The sequence below is a fragment of the Callospermophilus lateralis genome, chromosome X (genome assembly GCF_048772815.1).
Source record: "Callospermophilus lateralis isolate mCalLat2 chromosome X, mCalLat2.hap1, whole genome shotgun sequence".
Lineage (NCBI taxonomy): Eukaryota > Metazoa > Chordata > Mammalia > Rodentia > Sciuridae > Callospermophilus > Callospermophilus lateralis.
The window spans coordinates 4,840,929-4,867,541 of record NC_135325.1 but is presented as its reverse complement, the minus strand read 5'-3'; the positions used below and the strand labels follow the sequence as shown (position 1 = coordinate 4,867,541).

The 26,613-nt window shown below is 37.2% G+C and overlaps 1 protein-coding gene and 1 non-coding gene across 2 annotated transcripts in view; one reads left to right on the top strand and one right to left on the bottom strand.

The window, feature by feature from the left end:
• Positions 1–16,991, top strand: part of Vegfd (vascular endothelial growth factor D) — a 33,561-nt gene extending 16,570 nt beyond the window's left edge. Inside the window, exons 2-7 of the mRNA XM_077107253.1 lie at positions 289–499; positions 5,125–5,315; positions 8,311–8,459; positions 10,141–10,241; positions 15,407–15,602; positions 16,409–16,991. Coding sequence (XP_076963368.1) covers positions 289–499; positions 5,125–5,315; positions 8,311–8,459; positions 10,141–10,241; positions 15,407–15,602; positions 16,409–16,535 — 975 coding nt within the window. The 3' untranslated portion in view covers positions 16,536–16,991. The remainder of the gene's footprint in view (positions 1–288; positions 500–5,124; positions 5,316–8,310; positions 8,460–10,140; positions 10,242–15,406; positions 15,603–16,408) is intronic.
• Positions 16,992–23,495: 6,504 nt separating this feature from the next.
• Positions 23,496–23,600, bottom strand: LOC143639627 (U6 spliceosomal RNA). Its single transcript, XR_013154770.1, has one exon. It is a non-coding gene; the product is annotated as a U6 spliceosomal RNA (small nuclear RNA).
• Between the last annotated feature and the right edge of the window lie 3,013 nt (positions 23,601–26,613).

The window sequence follows — 26,613 nt, the reverse complement described above, 5'->3', positions numbered from 1 at the left end:
GCATAGGTTAGGATGTGGACATATCATTTTGAAGTCCACCATTCAATCTGCTACAATATTCTTTGTAAGAGTTCTGAGAAATCAGGAGAAAAAAGTACATCCTCTTCAATCATGAATAAGTGAAATGTGAATCAAAAGTACTAGATGTCATTCCTCCTAGGCATTGATGTATATTTGAATAATCTCTCTAATTTCTTTACAGTTCTATTTATGTTTTTAAGTATTAGCAATGAAATTTGTCAAGACAGACTTAGTGACTTGCTCTTCAACCCCTATTTCCCTTTTAAGCGGTCATCTCGGTCAATGTTAGAACAATCTGAACAGCAGATTAGGGCCGCTTCCAGTTTGGAGGAGCTACTTCGAATAACACATTCTGAGGACTGGAAGCTATGGCGGTGCCGGTTGAAGCTGAAAAGTTTTACCAGTATGGATACTCGCTCAGCATCCCATCGATCCACCAGGTTTGCGGCAACTTTCTATGACATTGAAACACTCAAAGGTAGGTGTGTGGGTATGGACACAAATTCTTTTTTTTTTTTTTTTTTATCACATAGTGACAAATGTACCAATTCCAAAAGTTTGAATAGGACAGACGGATGTTCAAGGGAGAATAAAAGGGTATCTTTAATTGTTTTAGGAGGGGTACTGGGGATTGAACTCCGGGACACTCAACCATTGAGCCACATCCCCAGCCCTATTTTGTATTTTATTTAGAGACAGGGTCTCACTGAATTGCTTAGGGCCTTGCTAAGTTGCTGAGGCTGGTTTTGAACTCACGATCCTCCTGCTTCAGCCTTCCGAGCCGCTAGGATTACAGGCATGCACCACCGCACATGGTGGTGTCTTTCATTTTACAACTTTGGTATTAATGGAGGATCTTGATGTTTAATTTCTTACTTTACAGGGAAACATACACAATATGATTTTGAGATCTAAAACCAACACAAAAACATTTCAAAACATAGAGTTAAATTCAACTCAGGCATATGAGGGCAAAAGAAACCCTAACAAGACTTTTTTTTTTTTTTTGGTACTGGATTGAATTCTTGGGCACTGAACCACTGAGCCACATCTCCAGCCCCCTGTCTTTTTTTGTATTTTTATTTAGAGACAGGGTCTCACTGTTGCTTAGACCTTCTCTATTGCTGAGGCTGGTTTTTTACTTGTGATCCTCCTGCCTCAGCCTCCCAAGCTGCTGGGATTATGGGTGTGTGCCACCATGCCAGGCAAGACTTCCTAATAGAAGAAAATCACTGAGTTTACTTTAAAATTAAAACAACCTGGATATTCAACAACAAGGAACATTCTACTGCCATACATGCATAAATAAAAACCAATGTATAGCTTTTTATGTCTTCAACATTCTGTGATTTTTAGTAAAATTGAAAAGTAGATGTCAGAAGCTGAGCTATAATAATGGGTTCTGGTGTTGTTGAGAATAATAAAGGCAGAAAAGTCTCAACACAAAATAATCAAAACTTCAAGGTAAAAAATAAAAAAGGCAGCCCTTTGTATCTGCATGTTCCATACCCAGAAATTCAACCAACCGTGGACAGAAAATGTTTGGGAAAAAAAATTTGAATCTGTGCTGAATATATGAGACTTCTTGTTATCATTCCCTAAATGATACAGTATAAGAGGTACTTGCATCATATTAGGTATTATAAGAAATCTAGAGATGATTTAGAGGATATGGGAGAATTACATGTAAATACTACCCATTTTATGCAAGGGATTTGGGTACCTGAAGATTTTGGTATCTGTGGAGGACCTGGAACCAATCTTCTGAGGGAGATGAATGTAATTTGAAACAAGAGGAATGATGGTTCACCAGTAAGGCGTGGATATTCTTTATAAGAAAACCATTGCATGTATATATTGCACCATAACAAACGAAATCCATGTCCAATGAAGTTGTGTGGCCTCAGAGTAGGCATTTAACTTTTTGATGACGTGTCAAAACAACACAAGAAGCTACTTCAGCATTGTTCATCTAGCATTATAGGTTTGAATAATGTGATTGCCTAGTAAATGACTATATCTATTGCATGGCCTTAACCAGATTACCTGTCTAAAGGCTTGCGGTGCATCTAGAGATACTGTTAGAAGACAAGCATTACCATCAAACCAAAACTAAGTGATTTTAAAAAGTCAGACACATTGTCATTTTTTCTACAGAGGAAATCAAAAAAATTAATGGAATTTGCAAATTCCAAATTTTTTCCCTAATCACCTGAGAAATTGTCTAAAGTATTTATAAGTTAGAAGCAGTAAGTAATTGAATCAGTGTGTTAAACCAATTATCATGTGTAATCAACTCTTTTTTATGGATTTCATGGTAATTCCCTGGCAATAGTAAAGGCTGGGAGAGTTACCAAGGCCTTACTCAGTAGCATCAGTCATAACTGCATACAATTTTGATGCAGATCTTACCTCTCCAACTTTCAAAACTTAGTTGTTCAAGGAGAAAAAGTGAATGGGAAGCCACATTTCAGTAGAATTTCAAACAAGAAAAATTTTCATGAACTGATTACTTAGTTTTTTTTTCAAAGATTTATGACTAATAGTAGTGAATTAAATAATACCTATATTAAAACTTAATTGAATACTTATCTTTCCTGTTTATAACATTCAGCCTCTTTATATAAATAGTCACAATCAAGAAATTTAAAAAGATTTCTCAGAATAGAAGATTTTTATTAAGAAAAAAAAGTTGAGGTAAATTGTGTAGTATAAACAGTGCCCACCACCCCCATCAGATATGTTGTATTTTGTGTTTTCAGTAATTGAAGAAGCAAAAATTGGGATAAAGGAGTAGAAATGGAAAAAGGACATAGAAAGAATAGTTTAAAGGAATAATTTAGACTAGGGACAGATTTCAAACAGTAATTTCATGCCTGTATACTTCAAGCAGAGGCCCTCTCTAACCCTTCTAGTGGAAATATGTTTACATATAGGATAATTCAGAAAGATCTGGGGAAAGACCAATACAGAGTTTTAAAGATATGATAAAATTGGAGACATGTTTGTCTATTACTACTTAACACATAACCCCAAAACTTAACTGCTTAAACATTTTTTAAAAATTGTATTGGTGTATTATAATTATGCATAGTAGTGGGATTTGTTGTCATATGTTCAGACACATCCACATGCAAACACACACACACACACACACACGTACTTTGGTCAATTTCATTACCTAGTATTCTCCTGGTCCCCTTCCTCTGCTCTGCTCTCTCCCTTTTATTTTCATGAGGCCTCCATTTTTTTCCTTTTTTCTCTCTAGCTTCCACATATAAGTGAAAAAATATGACCCTTGACTTCCCGAGTAAACAAACATTTTTAATGTCACAGTTTTTGTGCATCCAAAATACAGACATGGACTAGATGGGTTTCTCTGCTTCAGAGTCTCTCTGGAGGCTGTAATCAAGATGTCAGCTTGGACTACAGGCATTTCAGGGTTCAACTGGGGCAGGATGTGCTTCCAAGTTCATTCAGCAGTTATTTGCAAGACTCAATTCTTCACAGGCTCTTGGACTGAGGGTCCCAGTTACTTTACTGGCTGTTGGCCACAGGCCTTCCTTAGTTTCTTGCCACATGGATCTTTCCAACATAGCAGCTTGCTTCACGAAAACCTGGAAGCAGAGAAAGATTGAAGGAGAGTGCCAGCAAGAGATACAGACTGCATTCTTTTAAAACTTAATCATGGATGTGACATCTCATCACTCTTACTGTATTTTCTTTATAAGAAGTGAGTCACTAGGTCCTGTCTACACACAAGAGAGGGGATTACATGAGGCCTGGCCACAATAGAGGTAGGCATCATTGAGGGTCAGTTTTTTTGTTTTGTTTTTGTTTTTGGTACCAGGGATTGAACTCAGGGCTCTCAGCCACTGAGCCACACCCCTAGCCATATGTATGTGTGTGTGTGTGTGTATATATATCCTCCTGCCCCAGCCTCCCAAATCACTGGGATTATAGGCATGCACCACCACACCTGGCTTAGGGGTCAGTTTTGCTTTTTTTAGGGAGGGTACCAGGGATTGAACTCAGGGGCACTCAACCACTGAGCCACATCCCCAACCCTATTTTATATTTTATTTAGAGATAGGGTCTCACTGAGTTACTTAGCACCTCATTTTTTCTGAGGCTGGCTTTGAACTCGAGATCCTCCTGCCTCAGCCTCCTGAGCCACTGGGATTACTGGGATTACATGGTGTGTGCCACCATGCCCAGCTCAGTTTTGAAACAAGAATTTTTACCATACCCTTAATATACAATAAAGTCTACACTTCAATGCATGGGAAACTGTAGAGCTTTATTATAAAATTGAATCTTTCCTCCAAAAGCAGTCATAGAAAGACTAGAAGCATTAAGTGTCCAAGTGTCAAAATCTTACTTAAAAAATAAACTGAGAAAAAAATCAAGTACTATTTTACAAGAAAGTATGTAATTTTCTTTTTATTTCCAGAGGCTTGTTTCTCTTTTTCTTGTTTTCCTCAAATTAGCTCGGGCCAAAGGATTGTTCCTTCCATTAAAATGAATGGGTTTATTTCATCATACTATGTGAACATCAGTGAGGGGCATTTACAAATTAGAAAACTCTTGATTTTAGAAAAGATTAGTTCCACTTAAATGCCCATTCATGTGCTTGCCAGGTTTAAGTCCCACTATAGTTAGTTACTGAAGCAACCAACAGAAACATACTTCTTAACGTTGCTAAAACCTATCCACAGCTGGTTTCAAGTATAAGAAATGCTATCCAACTGTATCCTGTAAATCATTTGATAAATAACATTAACATGTTATTTTTTACATGCTTCCATTTACTTACTTACTAGCCAGATTCCCCAGATGGGTTCGGTGGGATTATGTACGGGACACGGTGTATGTCCCCAGAGGGAAATAAAATATTCTATGAAATGTATAGTATAAATGGGAAAGAACACAGATTAGGGGTTTAATATTTTTTCATAATCTTTGCTTAAAAAACTGACAAAAAATTCCCATGTAGTACAATAAGCAGAAAAGCTACGAAAATGCCTATGCTCAGCACCCTGGCACGTGTTGGCATGTCAGGGTCATTTCATCTGCTGGCCCCAATGAGCTTTCTCTCTACAGTTATCGATGAGGAGTGGCAAAGAACCCAGTGCAGCCCTAGAGAGACATGCGTGGAGGTTGCCAATGAGCTGGGGAAGAGTACCAACACGTTCTTCAAGCCCCCTTGCGTGAATGTGTTCCGATGTGGTGGCTGCTGCAATGAAGAGAGCCTCATCTGTATGAACACGAGCACCTCTTACGTTTCCAAACAGGTATGGGGACGTTAGCAAGTGTGCCCTCTCCAATGCCCTGATGAAGGTCTCATTGGTAGCCATTGATGACCTTGTGGCCAAGTACCATGCTTAATAATCTCATTTAATCCAAACAAATTAAAGGGTATTTTATCCTTTTTTTTTTTTTTTTTGATATTGGGGGCATCTAACCCAGGGACATTTTACCACAGAGCTACATCCCTAGCCCTTTTTAAAGATTTTTTATTTCGAGACAGGGTCTCAAATTGCAGAGGCTGGTCTCGAACTTGCAATCATTTTGTCTCAGCCTCCCAAGTTGCTGGGATCACAGGCGTGCACCACAATGCCTGGATTCTTATCCTGTTTTATAGATGAAAAAACCAAAGCTCAGAGAGATAAATTACTTATCCAAAGTTACACAGCTGATGAATGTCAGAGATGGAATTCATATATATATATATATATATATATAGTACCAGGGATGGAACCCAGGTGTGTTTAACCACTGAACCATGTCCCCAGCCCTTTTTTTATACCTTTATTTTTATTTATTTATTTTTATGTGGTGCTGAGAATCGAACCCAATGCTTCACACGTGCTAGACAAGCACTCTGCCACTAAGCCACAATCCCAGTCCTCCAGTCCTTTTTAATATTTTATTTAGAGACTGGTTCTCACTGAGTCACTTAAATGCTCCACTGTTTCTGAGGCTGGCTTTGAACTCATGATCCTCCTTCCTCAGCCTTCCAAACTGCTGGAATTACAGGCGTATACCACCACGCCTGGCTTCATACTCAGATTTATGGGATTCCATAGCCTGAACTCATTTCTTGTGCTATAATGTCAAGAACCAGAAAATCATCTGGAAGTTACTTGAACAGGATGTTAAAAGCAGAAGCTGCATCATCTTGTGTTAGTTCTGTGTTGCTCAAATGGAGTGACTGACAAGAGTTTAATGAAGGGCATAGACAGGGTTGAAGGAAGACAGAAGAAATGGTAAAGCACCTGGGACAGGCAAAGCGAGAATGTCCAGTACAAAAGAACCTGAAAATCAATTTCTGCAGTCCCCATGAAAGAAATATCCCCCCCTCTCCTTTGTATAAGATCCCCTTTGTCCAGCAGATGAGGATATTTTCTGTGGCTACCACATTGTTGTAAAATGGAGTAAATGTTGCCTTTGAGAACCGTAGTAACAAATTTAGGAAAACATTACTCAAAAGCTGTAAATAAAACTACATTCCTTCTGTCCTGTGTTGTAAATTCCTCACATGTTAATATATTTATTTGTCACAGTTGCCAATATAATCTCTTTTTTCATGATCTTGCAAAGAAGTAGTACAATAAAATTCTACAGGCATCAAATATATTCATGTTAGGCAATTATCTTATTTGTTCTGTGAATAGGCTAACTTATCATAATTTTGTTCCTTCTACCCTCTAAAATAGAATTGAAACTGGAGAGTTTCTTTTTCAAAATACTTTTACAGAATCTTGGAACTTGTGAAAATCTGATCTTTGCCATTTGACAATTATAAAAAAATGACATAAAGCATGGCTGAGCATCAGCTTTTAGTAAAACAAAGCTTGCATAATGAAAGAGGGCTTAGTTCATGATTATGTTATTCCTCAGAGCATAGCTGAAAATTGTGCAAGAAGATGAAGCTTATGCAAAGTAAACACTCTGAAAACACTCTTGCTTAGTCTCATGCAAGTTCCATTACATGTTAGAGGTCAGAATAAACACAACCTTAATGGATTGTTTCCACTTAATAGATGATGGAGCACTTTATTTTGACTGTTGTACTCAACAAATAATTAAAGAATGTCCTTAAGTGTAAGTGTACAGCAGATTTTTCTTTCCAAACATGCATATGTGAACATTTTAATAGTTTGAAATAACTACCTCTCACCCTAAAGTTATGAATTATGTGAACAACCTATTAGAAACACAATAAATAAATGAATACTGTATACAGTAAGAACAACATGGGACAGTGATTGAATGGATGTGTATTAAAATCAAGTTCATTCACCCATCATAGAACTACTCTGGAAAATTATATAATCTTTTTGGCTATCTGTTCCTTCATCTGTAGGATAAGGATAATAAAACCCTACCCCATAATGATTTTAATAAGGGGTAAATAAAGTAATATACAAGTACTTATAATAGAGTCTGGCATACAGACACAGAAATAATGATGTACATGTGAGCTATAAGAATTTGGGGGGGCATTATGATCTTATGTGAGCCATTAATTCACACTGCTGTATAACAAACACCCTGAAATTCAATGACTTTGAACATAACGAGTTATTCTCATTTGTATATCTGAGGTCCATTTGGTTTAGGGTGGTCTCTGCTGGACTTAACTCTGAGCTGCATTGTAAGCCCAGATGTGCTTCCTGTGTCTCTCATCTCTCGGACCAGCAAGCCTGCCAGATCTTATTCTTCTTATGCCAAAAGCATAAGCATGAGAAAACAAGCCCCACCAAGCATGTACAGTTCCAGTGTGCACTTGTGTCATGTCTGCTACCATTCCATTGGCCAAAGCAAGTGACATGGCCAAGTCTAAAGTCAAGAGACAAGAAGCTATTTCTACAACAGAGATAGTATATGAGGGGATAGGTAGTTTGAATAATGATTTAATCCACCAAGTTCTTGAATAATCTTCATATTTCAATCTCATTTAATTCTTACAATTTATATTCAAATTTAAAGCAAGTATAGGAACTAATAGTACCATTTCATGAGGGTACAGTGACACCAAAATGTTAAGAGATTTGAAAAAAAAAATGAAGACACTTCATAAAGTTGGATTAGTATCCAGTCTCCTGACTCCCAGCCCAGTATTGTACCAGCCCTTATCATTCTCAGTTCCACTCTTAATGTACAACTTTGCTGAAGTCACCACTACAAATGACAAAGGCAAAAATGCAGATTGTATAAATTTAAATAAAAATAATCTATAAAATAAAATAATCTATACATTATGATCATCTTTTTCTGCTATAGCTCTTTGAGATATCAGTACCTTTGACATCAGTGCCTGAATTAGTGCCTGTTAAAGTTGCCAATCATACAGGTTGCAAGTGCTTGCCAACGGCCCCCCGCCACCCATATTCAATTATCAGAAGATCCATTCAGACCCCAGAAGAAGATCGGTAAGACTTTCTTGTACTTAATTATGCTTGTTCGTGCTTTTGCCAAAGCTGTGTATGGAGAATACTTCATTAATTACAGAATTATAATTTTTTTCTTAAAGTTTTTTTTAATCTTTCAACTTAAAACTAAGATCTGTTGATAGTAACATTTTGGCAAATGTATTTTTTATTAGGTGTTAGATGTGGTAGAACCAACGTGGCTGGTGGTTATGAACTCAACATGGCTACTTGTAGACACCTTGGTTTTTGTCAGTTCTCTGTTCCTATGTGTAAAGTCTAATGCAGTTATAAAACTACTACAGCCTCAAATTTGGCATGTGTCCCAGCATTCCAAAACAAGCATGAAATAAAATTCATTTCACGCTATTTGTATGTTCAAGTCCTGAAATGAAAAAGAAAAAATGAAAAGGATTTCTGGAGTCACTGGGAGGTGGCAAAACTTTCAGCATATGAGTTTTCCAATTTTCTAATGTTTCCCTCAAAGATTACCAAATGGAAAATTTTTCTTTTAAGTTAAAACAAATTAAAGATAATTGACTTAGACACTGGTGAATGAAACAAGTTTCCAATATACAGGCAAAAATGTTCATTTGACTTTGAATTTGTTGAGAATAACCTTGTGACTCTTTATAAAACAAATTATGACATTGAAATGTTCTGAAACCAAAGGTAAGGATTATTGATTTTGGAGGAAAAAAAGGATTCAATATAGAGAATTGAAGGGAAAATTGCAAAAACATTGAATGAAAGATGAAATAAGTGAGACACATTCTGCAGAAGTGAAACAGTGGACATATTGTGTGAGTAGAATGAGTGAATGAGCGAGCTGGGGATTATATGCTAGTTTATGCTGAGCCATGGGCCCCCTTCTGCCTTTCAAGCAGAAGACAAAGCTCATGGAAAAGGAACATTCATTCTCAAGCTGTTTCTGCTGCCCTGGTCAATGTTCCTCTCTCTTAGAAGCTATGTGAGAACAATATTTGCTTTTGGTAAATAAACTGTTGACAGCTATAATTTGCATAGTTTTAACAACCATCTTTTATAAGAGTTTAATAACGTTTCTAAATTACAGCTTGGTTTCTAAAGGTTTCCCAACTGAATATTTATAATTGTAGAATTACTATGTTATAAGATATAGTTCATAAATATGAATTAAGCTCTTTAAAATCTTCTTCTCACATAATTATTTTGGGTGATGAAAACATTTGAAATTTACTCTTAGCAGTTTTGAAATATATAGTACATTATTCACTGTAGTCACCATGCTATGTAATACAGTAGGTCTCAAACACTCCTGTATAATAGATTAAAAACAAAACAACAAATTTTAAAAAATATTTATTTATTTATTTTGCTATACTGGGGATGGAATCTGGGGCACTTTGCCACTGAGCTGTATTCTCAGCCCCTTTTTATTTTTATTTTGAGATAGGGTCTTGCTAAGTTGCTGAGAGTCTCACTAAGTTGCTGAGAGTCTCTCTAAGTTGCTGAGGCTGGCCTCCAACTTGGGATCTTTATGCCTCAGTTTCTAGAGTAGCTGGGATTACAGGCGTGCGCCACCACGTCTCGCTTAAAATTTTAAAACCCTTAACTTTCCATGACTCAGAAATTTATTTCATGTTCCAAAATTATGATTACTCTTGAAAACTTTTAAATCTGGTTTATTGTTTTCTTTTCCTAGCTGTCCCCAGTCCAAGAAGTTCTGTCCTATGGATATGCAATGGGATAACAACAAATGTAAATGTGTTTTACCGGAAGAGAATCCACTTGCTGGAACAGAAGGTAATGACAGCAATAGTGACATAATAATAGTAATTATAAAAATAAAAGCAGTAGCAATGAACTTTATTGAGTACTTACTATGACGCAGCAATGTCATAATTTTATATATCTTCACGTTTATTATTATTTCTTTAAAAAAATTTTTTTAGTTGTAGATGAACAAAATATTTTTATTTTATTTATTTGTTTTTATGTGGTCACATAGCCAAGAATGATAGAAGCAGTCAGATTCCGGAGCCCTCTGTGTTGTGGTCATGTAATGAGTGAGTCCACCAATTCATCACTCTGCTTTTTAATCTCAAAGAAAAGCCAAAAGTGATTACACTATCCCAAAGCACTGGATTCAAAATTTTAATGACAACTACTTCAGAACTAAACACTAGTCAACCACAGTTAACTAATTCATTTGTATGAAAGTCTCACAGGAACATAAAGTAATCTTGGGCTTGGTTTCCTTCAACTGCATCATGCAGAAACATGCCAAATAATTTAAAAAAATGGGGAATAAGGGAAAATGTTTTTGGAACTAGAGCAAAATAAAAGCAAAACATGGATATGGTGCTGAGACGAACTGAGAACAAAGTGAGATAGGCTATTGTCATTGCTCATATTCTGTAATGCTGATTTTTGATGATGAACATACGACTGAAAATAAATGCTTTTAAAATTTATTTCCCAGAGAGCTTGACATGGTTCCACTGGGGGGTGGGGGGATCACAAGAAATCATACAATTTAAATCTTGCTTGTTTTAAACTATGATCTAGAAGCAAGAATATTAAGGACTAAATGCTAAGAATTTAAGAAGAAGTTGTAACTAGCAACTTAATTTCTATTGTCCAATCTCTTGAATCCCTTCTAAATGTTTTCATGAAAGCTCAACCTAGGGTGTGAGGTAAACTTAGGGTTCATGTACTTTAAACGCCTATGCAGATCTGGAATGTTCTTGACACCCTTCCCACCAACTGTTCAGCCATCCTCTGCCAGAATATGCATCAGTTATGGGGAAACTCAGCACCCACCAAGAAAGCACTAAGGAATGCCCACATTCCTATTGCTATATTGAACTTGAATCTTTCTCTGTCTCCAGTACAATGGAATACGATGAAAGTCACATAGTAACTTTAGTTTTACGTTCATATTAAAGAGGTAGAAAGAAACAGGTTCCACTCATTTTAATATATATTAGTTAATCCAATATATTCAAAACAGTACTATTCTAACATGCAGCCAATAGAAAACACATTAACAAGACACCCTACATTTCTTGTGCTAAGCCTTTGAAATCTGATATGTGTGTTACACTTTCAGCACCTCTCAATTCAGACCCTTCATTTCATGCTCAACAGCCACATATGGCCCAGAGCTATCTTGTGATTAGCCCAGCTCTACAGCATCAACTCATTTGTTCAGCTTTTACCCTATAAAACCATGTCAAACCAATCTGATTCTTTCTCTGTGCGACTCATTTTTTAATAGCGTTAGAAAGTTATTGTGGGAAGCAATATATATACACAGCTCAGAGGCTGTTCTAGTCGCAGTTTTCCCAACTCTGCCTCCCAGACAGAGTTTTACAGGCAGGTGGTTTTTTTGCAGGTACAATGAATGCCTTAAAGGGAGAAGATATATGGATGGCAATGCAATTGCTAAGAGATGTCAACCGATCCTACAGGGAGTTGAAGCTGGAACCCCTTTGCCAGGGATGTCTTAAATAGGCAGGTGAAGGAACGGCCCTGATAGACTGGTCATGGTTATGGTCTGCCACAGTAGGGGACTTAACCTTAGTGAAGCAGCTTCTTTTTTTTCTGGAGGTCATTCCTGGAGAAGGATTCATTGGGTACACAAGCATTGAGGGTGGAAAGACAGTGGGGAAGGAGAGAACTGGTCTGAGCAGGGGGGATATAGGCATTTGGGGCTGGAGGTGAGAGAACGTAGCACACACATCCAGGGTGCTGAAGATATGCAGTATGAAGTGGGAGTATTGGCCAGATGTGAGACAGAAAGCTGGGGAGGCTTACAAGGGTGGTGTGAAAGGACCTTGTGAATGTCTGCTGGAAGAGCTTGAGTGGGATGCTAAGGTCAAAGGAAAACCACCAAATGGTCCAAGCAGGGGAGTGACAGCACCCGCTAGAATTTTAACAAAATCAAATCAGCAACAGCGAGAAGAGGATGAGTTAACTTGGGCAGGAAAGGAAGGAAGGGACCTTTTGTGAAGTTATAGGAATGATGGAAGTGAAGATACAGGTGGATGAGATCACAATCACTTCTAGTTTTCATCTCTCACAACTCCCTTATGCAGGCTAAGTTCATGTTCATTTCTCCAGTGGTCCCACCAAAATGATGACATATAGTGATCTAACTGTGTGTGTGTGTGTGTGTGTGTGTGTGTGTGTGTGTGTGTGTGTTCAGGGGCACTTGACCACTGAGCCACATCCCCAGCTCTATTTTGGATTTTATTTAGAGACAGGGTCTCACTGGATTGCTTAGCGCCTCTCTTTTGCTGAGGCTGATTTTGAACTCCCGATTCTCTATTTCAACCTCCCGAGCCGTTGGGATAACAGGTGTGTGCCACTACACCCAGCACCAAACATCTTTTTCACATAAGTGGCTGTTAAGTCTATTTGTATTTTCTGCAATGACTCTTCTTCCCGCCAGACAAGTGCAATTGAGTTAGTAAATCCAAGCGCAATTTAATTTTATATTGTTAGATTCAGGTCATTGTTCTAAACTTAAAAGAAAAACAAGGTATCGATTCTGTATTGTAAAATATACAATGTGTCCCTTCCTTTCTCAAAAAGCCACAATTTCAATTTTGAAAAATTCCATCAGTTTATTGCAAAAAAAAAAAAAAAAGATAAATGGAACAAGGCTGAGGACAGAACACATTGGTGACCCAGCATCAAGCTCCCTAGGGATGGAAATCAATATACAATACTTCAGGGTATCTGCCTCAACTAGTTGCTATTCCACCCTGTTCACCTGCAGCTGGCTTCTATTCCTTTTAACTTGCCTCTAAGGATGTAAAGACTATTTATTTATTTATTTATCTATTTATTTGTTTATTTATTTATATTTTGTTTTAGTTGTAGTTGGACATAATACCTTTATTTCACTTTTTTTTAATGTGGTGCTGAAAATCGCACCCAACGCTCCGCAAGTGCTAGGCGAGCGCCCCACCACTGAGCCACAACCCCAGTCCCATGTAAAGACTATTTATGTCACATAATTTGCTAAAGTTCAACAAACACCTTACGAGTGTGTGTGTGTGTGTGTGTGTGTGTGTGTTTCCCTAAGCCATCCTATCCAAGCATGGAGTTGGTCCTGGATCAAGTGTTCTGAGTGCATATCTGCTGCCACCTAGTGATCAATGCAAATCTTTTCCGCACTTCACTGTTATCAGTCAAGTACATCTTACCCCAAAGTAACATCTGCCTCATTGGCCTATGGCTTATACAATGCACCATTTTCCTCTTCACAAAATTCTGAATGGAGTCATCCCAGACACTCACTTTACATAATTTTTAAAACACCATCAATTAGAAGTAAAAATCACAACACTGATTAACATGAGGTTGTTATTTTGGTATGTCATTAATGATCAAATATCTAGTTTTATCAATATCTTGAAATGCTACATAGGTTCTTTAGGACCTTTTTGTTACACCACATAAATCCAACAGATGTGTTATTGAGTGCCTATTATTATTTTTTTGTTGTTGTTGTTATTTGTTTTGACCAAAACCATGAGACCTGATCCCTAATCTCCATGATATTTTACTTAATGGGAAAAACAGAAATAAACGGACTAATGTAATTAGTGTAAGGAAGGACTGGGGACAGAATGGAAATATGCACAGGGTCAGGGCACTTAGCTAAACTTGCAGATGTTGGGAAAGATATCAGGGAATTAGCAGAGTAAGAACAATGACAAATGCCTGAGAGACTCTGGCATATCAGAGAAATAAGAAGAACTGGAATTTGATATGGATGGAGCACAGGGTATATGTCAAATGATAAGTCTGGGAGGTTATGAAGGTCTAGTTCATGGAGAGTTTTATATTCCTGGTGAGAAAATTGGCTTCTATTGAGACAGGAACTTTTAAGGCATTGAAAGCAGAGGAATGATGTGGCTAGATTTGTGTTTGATAAAACTTGTGGTGGTGAGATGAATGACAGCCATCTACACAAGAAAAAAAAGGCACTGACTGAATTATGGAAGTGGCAGTGATGATGAAAACAATGAGCAAGTTCTGGCAAATGGTGGTAAAACTCAGTATAGCCGGTGAGTCCAGAATGATGCTGCCATTTTTGAAACAAGGTAACCTGGGAAAGAAGCAGATTTAGGGAAGAATCGTGGATTTTCCTCCCAAACCTTCAAGAATGCCAATGTGACAAGGTTACATTCTTCTAAAGTTTCTGCCTCTTTCTTTTTTTTTTTGCAATGAATTTCAATTTGCTGATTAGACTTGGAAATGAAGTAGCGGTCTCCAGTGGTTTTGTACATCTTCTGGAAGTATCTGTCAGCTGAAAGTGTCAGAGACTTCTCAGAGCCTTCTTTTTGGCTGAGTGTGTCTTCTAGCAAACATCTATGAAATCAAAGTTCATGGTCACTGGTATATCTTTTATACCAATGTAGTTATCTATGCTGAGGAAATACATCATTGTTGCCATGCTTGGTCTGAAAGTTCTGATGTATATTTCTTAAATTTTTTTTTTTGTTTTAGTTGTAGATGGATACAATCCTTCATTGTATTTATTTATTTTTATGTGGTGCTGAGGATCAAACCCAATGCCTCACACATGCTAGGCAAGTGCTCTGCCACTGAGCTACAGCCCCAGGCTTTATCACTAATTCTTGATTGTGGAAGCTTACATTTTCAACAAGCCACCAATCTAAAAGTCCTTAAATATATCTTAAAAATATTCAGTTTGTGATGTGTATTTTTTAAAAAAAAAAAAAACAAACCTAAGAAAGACAAGAATTCTGTGTTGTCCTATGAAATCAGAGATGAATTTCCTTCACCTTGTGAAAAAAATTAAAGACAAAAATGTATAGGAAAAGGGATTGGGTGAATCCAAGTTATGGATGATGTAGAATCTGTGACAAAGTTTGGTGATCACGTTATGCAGGCCACAGCTATCTAAGGAAGACTTTGTTTCTGTTTAGATCAATCTCATCTCCAGGAACCGGCTCTCTGTGCACCACACATGAAATTTGATGAAGATCGTTGCGAGTGTGTCTGTAAAACACCGTGTCCCAGAAATCTCATCCAGCACCCAGAAAACTGCAGTTGCTTTGAATGCAAAGAAAGCCTGGAGAGCTGCTGCCAGAAGCACAAGATATTTCACCCAGACACCTGCAGGTCAATGACTTTTTTTTAAATTTTGCTTTAACCTGGCTTAGCAACATTTAATGCAAATGCCATTTTTTATTTGATGGGATTCCATATTAAGCTATTTTTTTCCTCAATGCCCAAGTTCCTTTTTGATAGTAGGACAGAGGTTTGGCAACTAAGGATTAAGTAAAAGTACACAGAGGGATGATAAATTGTGAAATTAGGAAAATCCTGCTTGTTATCAAGGGTTGATAGTTCTTTTTTGGGGGGAGGGGAGGGTACTGGGGATTGAACTCAGGGGCACTAGATTACTGAGCCACATCCCCAGCCATATTCTGTATTTTATTTAGAGACAGGGTCTCACTGAGTTGCTTAGAGCCTCGCCATTGCTGAGGCTGGCTTTGAACTTGTAGTCCTCCTGCCTCAGCCTCCCAAGCTGCTGGGATTACAGGCATACACCATTGCGCCCTGCTAGGTTGATAGTTCTTAAGCAAAAACTAAATGGACAAGTTTTAAACAATCATTGGGGGAAGGGACGTTCGACCTCTTTTTCACTATATATGTCCAAATGTATTTGTTTGTTCTTTGATAACGGGGATGTCACTGGATTTATGTAAGCAAGAAATTTATTGATGAATAGAACAGTTAGAGGTTATCCGCTGGGCCTTAGTAAATTTCAAATATATGTGGGAAACCATTCAGGATTTTATATTGACATTTTAAACACAGGTCTAAAAATTTTCCTTTGAAAATGTAATTAAATCAGAACAGAGTTAGTCCTTTGAACTCCATCCTTGATTCTAAATTCTCATCTTTACTTTCTTTGGCTACAGCTGTGAGGACTGGTGCCCTTTTCACACCAGAACATGTGCAAGTGGAAAACCAGCATGTGCAAAACATTGTCGCTTTCCAAAGGAGAAAAGAGCTGCCCAGGGACTCCACAGCCAAGAGAATCCTTGATTCAACTTTGCTCCAGTTCCCCATCCCTGTCATTTTAAATATCATGCTGCTTTGCCAAATTGCTATCACTGTCTTTCCCCTATTTTACATAGTGTCACAGTGAATCCAGACCAGCCTTCCATTGACACCAGCTGAGAATTTCCTGGTTCATTTACAGATGGCTTCTAGCTGCACATACCTCTGCACATCCAAGAATGGAGAAGAGGGCTCCTAAGTAACCCATGTTTTGGTGCATGAGAAAGGTTTGCTTGTCATGGAATGACAGGTACCATGTGATTGATTACTCGGAGCAGATGAGGAAAACTGCAGCGACTGAGTCCTTTGCTAAGTGCAACTCTTGTGAATTATTCTGATTCTTTCTTATGCAGAATTTCATTTGTATGATCAGCACTGAATTTCTAATTCCTGACCAGCTTGTAGTCTTTGAGTTTAGTGAACTACTGTCTGATGTTTCATATTTAAGGGTATTTAAAGGAAATAAACACCATTATTCAAGCCATAGAATTTTGTGTTTTGTTTTGTTTGGTTTGGTTTGATACCTGGATTGAACCCAGGGACACCTAACAACTGAGCCACATCCCCAGACATTTTTATTTTTTTATTTTGAAACAGGATGTTGCTAAGTTGCTTAGGGCCTTGCTAAGTTGCTGAAGCTGGCTTCAATCTTGCAATCCTCCTGCTTCACCCTCCTGTGTTGCTGGGATTACAGGCATGTTCCACCATGCCTGACTAAAATTTTGTGGTTTTAAATATGCTTCCAGTCAATATTTTATGCTAAAAATGTTTTACAAAACAAAAGAAATTCAGAAGTGGGAGGGACAGGGAGAGACATGAATATAGCAAATGTCCACCTTAGTTTTGGGAAACCAAGGAATAGCTCTCAGAGGTTTATGATTCTAAATAAAGTTAAACAAGTGTGGCCCAAGGAAAGCTGGGAATCGCCCTGTGCTTTGAGATTAAATTGAAGTTGGACTTGACACGAAAAAAGGGAGCCCATCAATGCCCTTGATAATTTTAAGAATTTGCGCTCCTTCTAAGACTCTGGTTCCAAGTTTCTGTACTTACTCAGCTCTCAGTCTTGTTCACATCTCAACTCTTGTTAACTTAAAAACTGATCCCCCATAGCATCTTGCATAGATAGATACATACACACAATCTTATAACATTTACACAGTGTGTAAATACTTGTGTTTATATTTATCTCCCCACTACACTGCAACCCTATTATGTTTGGAAACTGTCCAGATTAAATTTGTGCAACCCAAATTTCTCATGCCAGACCACCCTGGAGCAGGAAAATCCCAAAGAGAAAGACAATGATAAACAGTGGCATTGCTGGATCCTGGCCTAAATCCCTGCCTTCCTTGGTCAAGGTTCTTGAACCGTTCCTGAATTCTCCCTTTGTTCCTTGAAGTTCTCTGTGGGCTGTAGCTTTAGATACAGGGCCTCTGATACCTCCTGTCTTTAATCCTCAGTCTCTGCCCTAAACACATGAGCTGATCTGCATCTAGCCATGGGTCGGTTACCGTCCCAGGCCTACTACACAGTGTGCCAATCACTGGACCAAGTAGTTCTGCAACAGAGAGTTTATTCACAGGGGCCACATGTGGATGTGGGAGACTCAAATCTCAAATCTGCCTCCCTGGGGATAGTGTTCAATGTTTCCTTCAGTTTCTACCATTTCCTTCCTCTCTACGATATTTGGTTAAGTTCCCATGAGAGCTGGGGGAGGAGATAACCCAGGGAACACTATGCAGAAGAGTCACTCTTGTCCTTGATTGATTTAAAAAAAAAAAGGCAGAATCTCTGACAAGGAGAAAAAAAAACCTAAGTTTGCTTGTTTGTTTTGGTACTGGAGATTGAACTCAGGGGTGCTTAACCACTGAGCCACATCCCCAGCCCTTTTATTTTTTTTAAAGATAGGGTTTTGCTAGTTTGTTTACAGCCTGAGTTGCTGAGACTGACCTTGAACTTGCTATTCTCTCGCTTTAGCCTCTCAAGTCACAAAGATTACAAGCCTGCACCACTACGCCTAGCAAGACCTAAATTAACTACAGACTCTTCCACTTAATCCCATTGTGAAACTGAACAACCTCATGGAGCCTCAGTTTCCTCATCTGTTAAATGTAGATGACAATATCACCTTCTTACATCTCAGAATTCATCACTTCACTTCAGTTACCATTATTGAAAAAGTATGTCGAACACTACAACATACATTGCAAGTTAAGGGATTATCCCAAAGAAAAGAAGCAGAACCATTGGCAAATCCCAGGAGTATGAGACCACTAACAAGTTTTGGCTTATACTGAATCCCTGGATCAGTGCTAAAACCAACTAAAACCATGTTTTAGCTTTAAGTGGCTCCAGTTTTCTAATTGCCACTTATTATTTTTAATCTACATTTTTGGTGCATTATAATTATACATAGTATTGGGATTCATTATGTCATATTTGTATGTGCATATAACAGAATCTGATCCATCTCATTCCAAGTTCCTCCCCTTTCCTTCCTCTCCTCCCTCCCCTGATCCACTCACTCTGCTCTACTGATCTCCCTTCTATTATCATTATTATTATTTTAGTTGATGCATTATATATATGTTTATTTATTTATAACACATAAATATACATATATGTATTCAGGATTCATTGTAGCATTATGTTCTTCAGTTCCATCCATTTATCAGCAAATGACATAATTTCATTTTTTTATGGCTGAATAAAACTCCACTATGTATATATACTACATTTTATTTATCCATTTGTTTGTGGAGGGCACCTAGGCTGTTTTTATAATTTGCCTATTATAAATTGTGCTGCTATAAACATTGGTGTGCATACAGGCTAATTTTATCTTTTTGAATAAATATCGGAGTGGGAAAACTGGGTTATATGATAGTTCCATATATGGTATTTTTTTCTTTTTTTTTTAAAGTTGTAGATGGACACAATACCTATATTTTATTTATTTTTATGTGGTGCCAGGATTGAACCCAGTGCCTCATGCATGCTAGGCAAGCACTCTACCACTGAGCCACAACCCTGGTCCCATATGTGGTCTTTTGAGGAATCTCCATACTGCTTTCCAAAGTGGTTGTAGCAATTTGCAATTCTATCAACAATATGTAAGTGTACCTTTCCCCCCAATCCTTGCCAGCAACTATTGTTATTTGTATTCTTTAAAAAAATCTTTTTAAAATTTTTTTAGTTGTAGATGGACAATGCTTTTATTTATCTTTATGTGGTGCTGAGGCTCGAACCCAGTGCCTCACACATGCTAGGCAAGTGCTCTACCACTGAGCCATAACCCCAGCCCATTATTTGTATTCTTGATGATTGCCATTCTGACTGGGGTGAGATGAAATACCAGTGTAATTATGATCTGCATTTTCCTGATCTCTAATGTTGTTGAACATATTTTTTATATATTTGGTGGCCTTTTGTATCTCTTCTTTTGAGGAATGTCTGTTGAGATTTTTTTTTTACCCACTTATTTATTAGGTTGTGATTTTTTGGTGTTAAGTTTTTTGAGTTTTTTATGTATTCTGGATATTATTACCCTATTGAAAGACCAGCTGGTAGAGATTTTCTTTCATTCTCTAAGCTCTCTATTCATGTTTTTAATTGTTTCCTATGCTGTGCAGAAGCTTTTTAAATTTGATGCTCAGAATTGATTTGGCTATTCCGGGTCTTTAATTCTTCCATATGAATTTTAGGACTGTTTTTATAGTTCTGTGAAGAATGTCATTTGGTGTTTTGATAGGGATTGTGTTAAATTTTCAGCTTGCTTCTGGCAATATAGCCATTTTGATAATATTACTTCTGTCTATCCAAGAACATGGCCACTCCATTTTCTAGGTTATACTTCAATTTCTTAATTTAGCATTCTATGATTATCATTGTAGAGGTCTTTCATCTCTTTTATTAGATTTATTCCCAGATATTTTTTGAGGCTATTTTGAATGTAATTGCTTTCCTAATTTCTTTTCAGCAGACTCATTATTGAATTATCGGAAAGCTATTGATTTTTGTATGTTGATCTTTTATCCTGATGCTTTGATAAAGTTATTTATCAGCTCTACAAGACTTTGGTAGAATTTTTTGGTTCTACATATAAAATCATGTCATCAGCAAACAGATAGTTTGACTACTTCTTTTCCTATTTGTATCCCTTTGATTTCCTTCTCTTGCCTGTTTGCTGTGGCTAGAGTTTTGAGACCTGTATTGAATAGAAGTGGTGAGAGTGGACATCCTTGTCTTGTTCCTGATTCTAGAAGAAATGCTTTCAGTTTGTCTTCATTCAGTATGATGTTGGCTTTGGGTTTGTTGTATATAGCCTTTATGATGTTGGGTAAGTTCTTCCTATCCCTAGGTTCTTCAGCATTTTTAACATGAACAGGTGTTGGATTTTACCAATGGCTTTTTCTGCATCCATTAGGATGATCATGCAATTTTTCTCATTAATTCTATTTATGTGATGAATTACATTTATTGATTTGGGTATGTCAATCCAACCTTGCATCTCTTGGATAAAACCAACTTGATCATGGTGCATAACCTTCTTAATGTGCTTTTGGAGGTAGGTTGCTAAATTTTTTTTTATATTTTAAAAATTAGAGACAGGGCCTCACTGAGTTGCTTAGGACCTCACTAAGTAGCTGAGGCTGGCTTTGAACTCACCATCCTCCTGCCTCAGCCACCTGAGCAACTGGGATTATAGGCATGTGCTGCAGTGCTTGGTGGATTGCTAATATTTTATTAAAGATTTTTATGTCTGTATTCATCATGGGTATTGGTCCATAGTTTTATTTTCCTTTATGAGTCTGTTTTAGTCAGCTTTTTCACTGCTGTGACCAAAAGACCTGACAAGAACAATTAGAGGAGTTTATTTGGGGGGCTCACAGTTTCAGAGGTCTCAGACCATAGATGGCTGAATCTATTGCTCTGAGCCCTAGGTGAGGCAGCACATCATGACAAAAGGGTGTGGTGGAGGAAAGTGGACAAAATATATATCCCAAAGGCAAGGCCTTAATGACCCACCTATTACAACCACACCCTACCTGCCTGCACTTACCACCCAGTGAATCCCTATGAAGGGATTAATGCACTGATTAAAATTTCTTATAACTCAATCATTTTGCCTTTAAACTTTCTTGCACTGTCACATGAGCTTTTGGCGGGGGGCACATCATGTCCAAGCCACAACAGAGTATCTAGTTTTGATCTCAGGTTGATACTGGCTTCATAGAATAAATTTGGGAGTATTCCCTCCTTTTCTATTTTGTGAAATAATTTGAGGAGGTTTGGCATTAGCTCTGGTAGAACTCAAGTGAGATGATTATATGATTCTTGTTTTTAAATCTATTAATATGATGAATTATGTTTATTGATTTCCATATGTTGAACCAATCCTGCATCTCTGGGATGAACCCCACTTGATCATGGTGCACTACAGAATTTTATTGAGAATTTTTGCATCTATGTCCATCAGGGATATTGGTTGAAAGTCTTCTTTCCTTGATGGGTCTTTGTCTGGTTTTGGTCTCAGGGTGATCTTAGCCTCATAGAATGAGTTAGGAAGGGTTCCCTCCTTTTCTATTTCATGGAATACTTTAAGGAGTATTGGTGTTAATTTTTCTTTGAAAGTCTTGTAGAACTTGGCCGAGAATCCATCTGATCCTAGGCTTGTCTTGGTTTGTAGGCTTTTGATAGCGTTTTCTATTTCATTACTTAAAATTGATATGTTTAAATTGTATATGACCTCCTCATTTAGTTTGGGTAGGTCATATATCTCTACAAATTTGTAAATGTCTTTGATATTTTCTATTTTATCAGAGTATAAATGTTCAAAATAGTTTTTGATTATCTTCTGTATTTCAGACATGTCTGTTGTGATATTTCCTTCTTCATCTTGTATTTTAGTAATATGAATTTTGTTTCTTTTTCTCTTCATTAGCATAGCCAGGGGTTTATCTATATTACTTATTTTTTCAAAGAACCAACTTTTTGTTTTGTCAATTTTTAAAATTTGATTTCATTGATTCCAGCTCTAATTTTAATTATTTCTTGTCTTCTACTGCTTTTAATATTGATTTGTTCTTTTTCTAAGGCTTTGATATGTAATGTTAGCTCATTTATTTGCTGACTTTTTATTCTTTTAATCAAAGTGCATAAATGCATTCTACTGTTATATATAACTAATTAAAACAAATAAAAAATTTAAAAAGAACTCAACTGAGAATTCATCTGACCTTTTATTTTTCTTATTTGGAAGCCTTTTATTATTATTTCAATTTTATTGCTTGATATTGATCTGTTTAGGTTTCCTATATCTTTTTGGTCCAATTCGGATAGGTCATATGTGTCTAGAAATTTGTAGCTGTCTTCTAGAATTTCCAAATTATTGGAATATAAGTTTTCAAAATAGTCCCTAATAAACCTGTGGATTTCAGGAATGTCTTTAAGGGTATTTCCTCTTTTATCTCTAATTTTGTTGTTGATTTAGGTCTTCTTTCTCTTTCGTATGGTTACTTTGGCTAAGGATTTATCAATTTTGTTTATCTTTTCAAAGAATCAACTCTTTATTACATTAATCCTTTATTTTTTATTCTCATTTCCATTAATTTCTGCTATGATCTTAATTGTTTCCTATCTTCTACTGGTTTTGAAATTTGTTCCTGCTTTTCTAGGGCATTTAATGCTATGAACTTTCTTCTTCAAACTGCCTTCATAATATCCCAGATGTTTGTATATTATATCAGTATTCTCATTTGATTCTAGGAATTTTAAAATTTCTCCTTGCATTTCTTCTATGATCCAGTCCTCATTCAAAAAAATATTGTTCAGTCTCCATGTGTTTATGTCGTTTCTATAATTTTTCTTGTTGATTTTTAATTTCATTCCACTATGTTCTGATAAAATGCAAGGGATTACACTGATTCTTTTGTATTTGTTTAAAAAATTATGGAATGCTTCACAAATTTGCCTGCCATCCTAGCACAGGGGTCATGCTAATTTTCTCTGTATCATTTCAATTTTAGTATATGTGCTGCCAAAGGGAACAGTTAATTGTCATTTAGATGCAGATACTATAGGGAGCCTTGTCTAGGCTAAACTATATACCATCTGGCTTGGCACTGTTAGTACTCTCCCCTTTCTTCTTCCCCAATTTCCCCAAATCACAGTGATCTGCTCTTGGATCCCTGAGGCTGGATCAGGTTAGGGCTGGTCCCTGAGGGGGGAAATAGGACAACTGGCTTATTGCTTATTAGAGTCCACTAGGCATTGTAAAGGAACATTTGTCATACTAATAGCCCTGGAATGTGAGCTGAAAATTTTCAACTTGTTGCAAAATAAAAATATGAGAGAAGTCTTAAAGCAAACAGTAAATGCCAGTGATGCATGATGCCCCTGATTATTTAAGCCACTAGACCAGAGACTATATTAATAAGATAGCACAGATCATAAACCTGTTACCAAAATAGTATGTGGAAGCCTTTTGGAGGTTAAAACAGATTGGGCAGCAAATGATCAGAGTTGGATGAAGATTAAAATACTATCTGAGGCATTTGATGAGAGATGACACAAAAAAATACACTTTAGCTGGGCACAAGGGCATATGCCTGTAATTCCAGCGGCTTGGGAGCCTAAGGCAGGAGGATCACAAGTTCAAAGTCAGCCTCAGCAAAAAAAAAAAAAAAAAAAAGGTGCTAGGTAACTCAGTGAGACTCTGTCTCTAAATAAAATACAAAATTGGGCTTGGGATGTGGTTCTGTGGTTGAGTGTCCCTGAGTTCAATCCCTGGTGCCCCCCTCCCCCACAAATTGTGAATTCAATGGATCTGGTAATTTGGTCAACAAGAGCTAATTTACTCTTAATCCTCAGTGTGATAACAATGCTTTGTTTATAGTAGGTGCCTAATAAATAATTACTTAATGAATAATTAATGATTGCATTGATTTTGTGACCAGTAAGTAAAAATCCCTCTAAAAGGAAAGTCAAGAGTAATTTTATACAATTCATATTGTTTAAACTCAGCTAGATCATAGCATATCTGAATTATTCAGATGTTGTAACTCTAGATAGGAACTTAAGGAAAGATGTATTCTCCTTAAAAAATGTTAAGAAATGACAACTATCCAAAAATATTCTGTTATTTGACTCTTCTAATAGCTCAGTTTAAAAAAAGTCTGCCTTTTGTTATCTTACCACTGATATTGTTTGAAAGCAATCCCACTGGCCAATTTTGGCCCACTCCCTGTTTTTGTAAATCATGTGTTATTGGAACACAGTCATGCTCATTTGTTGATATATTGTCTATGGCCACTTTTGCTCTGCAACATCAGGGTTGAACAGTTTATGACAGAGATCATATATCCTGCACTGCCTAAAATATGCACTTGGTCCTTTATTGTAAAAGCTAGCCAATTCCTTGGTGAAAAATATTCCTTAGTTTATCAAGTGTTACCAATTACTATGAAATAGACTGTTTTTTGAGCCTTTATAGTAAAGGACTCTGTTGAATGGGTTGTTGGAATTAGCTGGCCTCACCTTTTTTTTTTGTCATTGTGTACGTATGCAACCCAATGAAGCTAAGGAGTAACCATGATTTAAATTTCAGTTCTCAGAAATAGTTGAGAACAGTTTTTTTTTTCTTTTTCTTGCAGTGCTGGGATAGAACCCAGCACCTTGTGAATACTAGGCAAATATTCTGCCATTGAGCAATGACCCCAGCCCAATTCTCAGCAATTCAAATATAAGTCATGTTACATTTATGGAAGGATTCTACTTATTTTCATGGTATATCTCAATGGCATGGACTCTGAATAGTCCATAAAAATAGTCTGCATAAAAGCATTCATCAACTTTTGCTATCTTTCAATGCACTGAGTAAACACTCCCCAAGAGGAAAGGGATTTTATAAGAGCATAAACCTACAAAGACCTGGTGAATAGGAAGGTTGACAGAAACAACATTCTGAAAGCTGAAAAGTAGGTGGATGAGTTGTAAATGGTTTGGCAGATCTGAAAATACAAATAGGAATTTAAGCCAATAATAGGGAAAGCTGAGTTCCCCAAAAGCTCAGAAATTGGTGTCCCTTGTACTTGTATAAATGGGAGGAATGCTAAAATGAGGTTCAATCTGAAATCTGATTAAGAAACAGTTTGATCCCAGATCCCCTCCCACACACATACCCTGTTGTAGGGTGAATGCCGCTCCTGAGCTCAGGGAAATGATAGGTTATTAATTTTCTGACTAGGGTGAAATAGAGTGCAGCTGGACTGGAGGATACCTGGCATCCACAAGGACATGATACTAAACTGAGAACAGGTAAATTAAGTAAACAGATGCATACTAAATGTTAAGAACCTCAGCCCTTAGCCCTCTATGTGTGACCACAATGCTGGCAGTCAGGCCTTTACTCAAAATGGTTTTCTGTAAGGGAAATATGACCAACCCAAGAGGAGAGACCCCCAAAGTGACTGAAATCAATCTGAAAGGGGGATTCTCAGTGAAACAGTCCAATGAGTCAACAGGCCCCACCACTCTAGGGCTCAGAATTCTGATCAACTCTTTTGTCCCTTTTATTTTAAGTTTTTTTAAATATATATTTTTAGTTGTAGATGGACTACAATGCTATTTATTTATTTATTTATTTACATGGTTCTGAGAATCAAACCCAGTGCCTCACACATGCTAGGTGAGTGCTCTACCACTGAGCTACAGCCCTAGCTCTGACCCATACTTTTAAATATGAGTGGGTAACCATGAATTTCCAGACATCTGGTAAAACCCTAATATGAAAGAGAGTAAAACAAACAGAAAAAGGCAATTTGGAAGGAACATACTCAACAGGGAGAAGAAAATGTCAAATCATTAATATCCAGGAGGTGGGGGCAAGAGGGAAACACCAGTAAGCATAAGGGAAGGGGCTATTAGAAAAGACAATGCCAGGGCCTGGGGGTATGGGTCAGTGATAGAGCACTTGCATAGTATGGCTGAGGCCCTGGGTTCAATCCCCAGTCTGTCTGTCTCTCTTACACACACACACACACACACACACACACACACACAC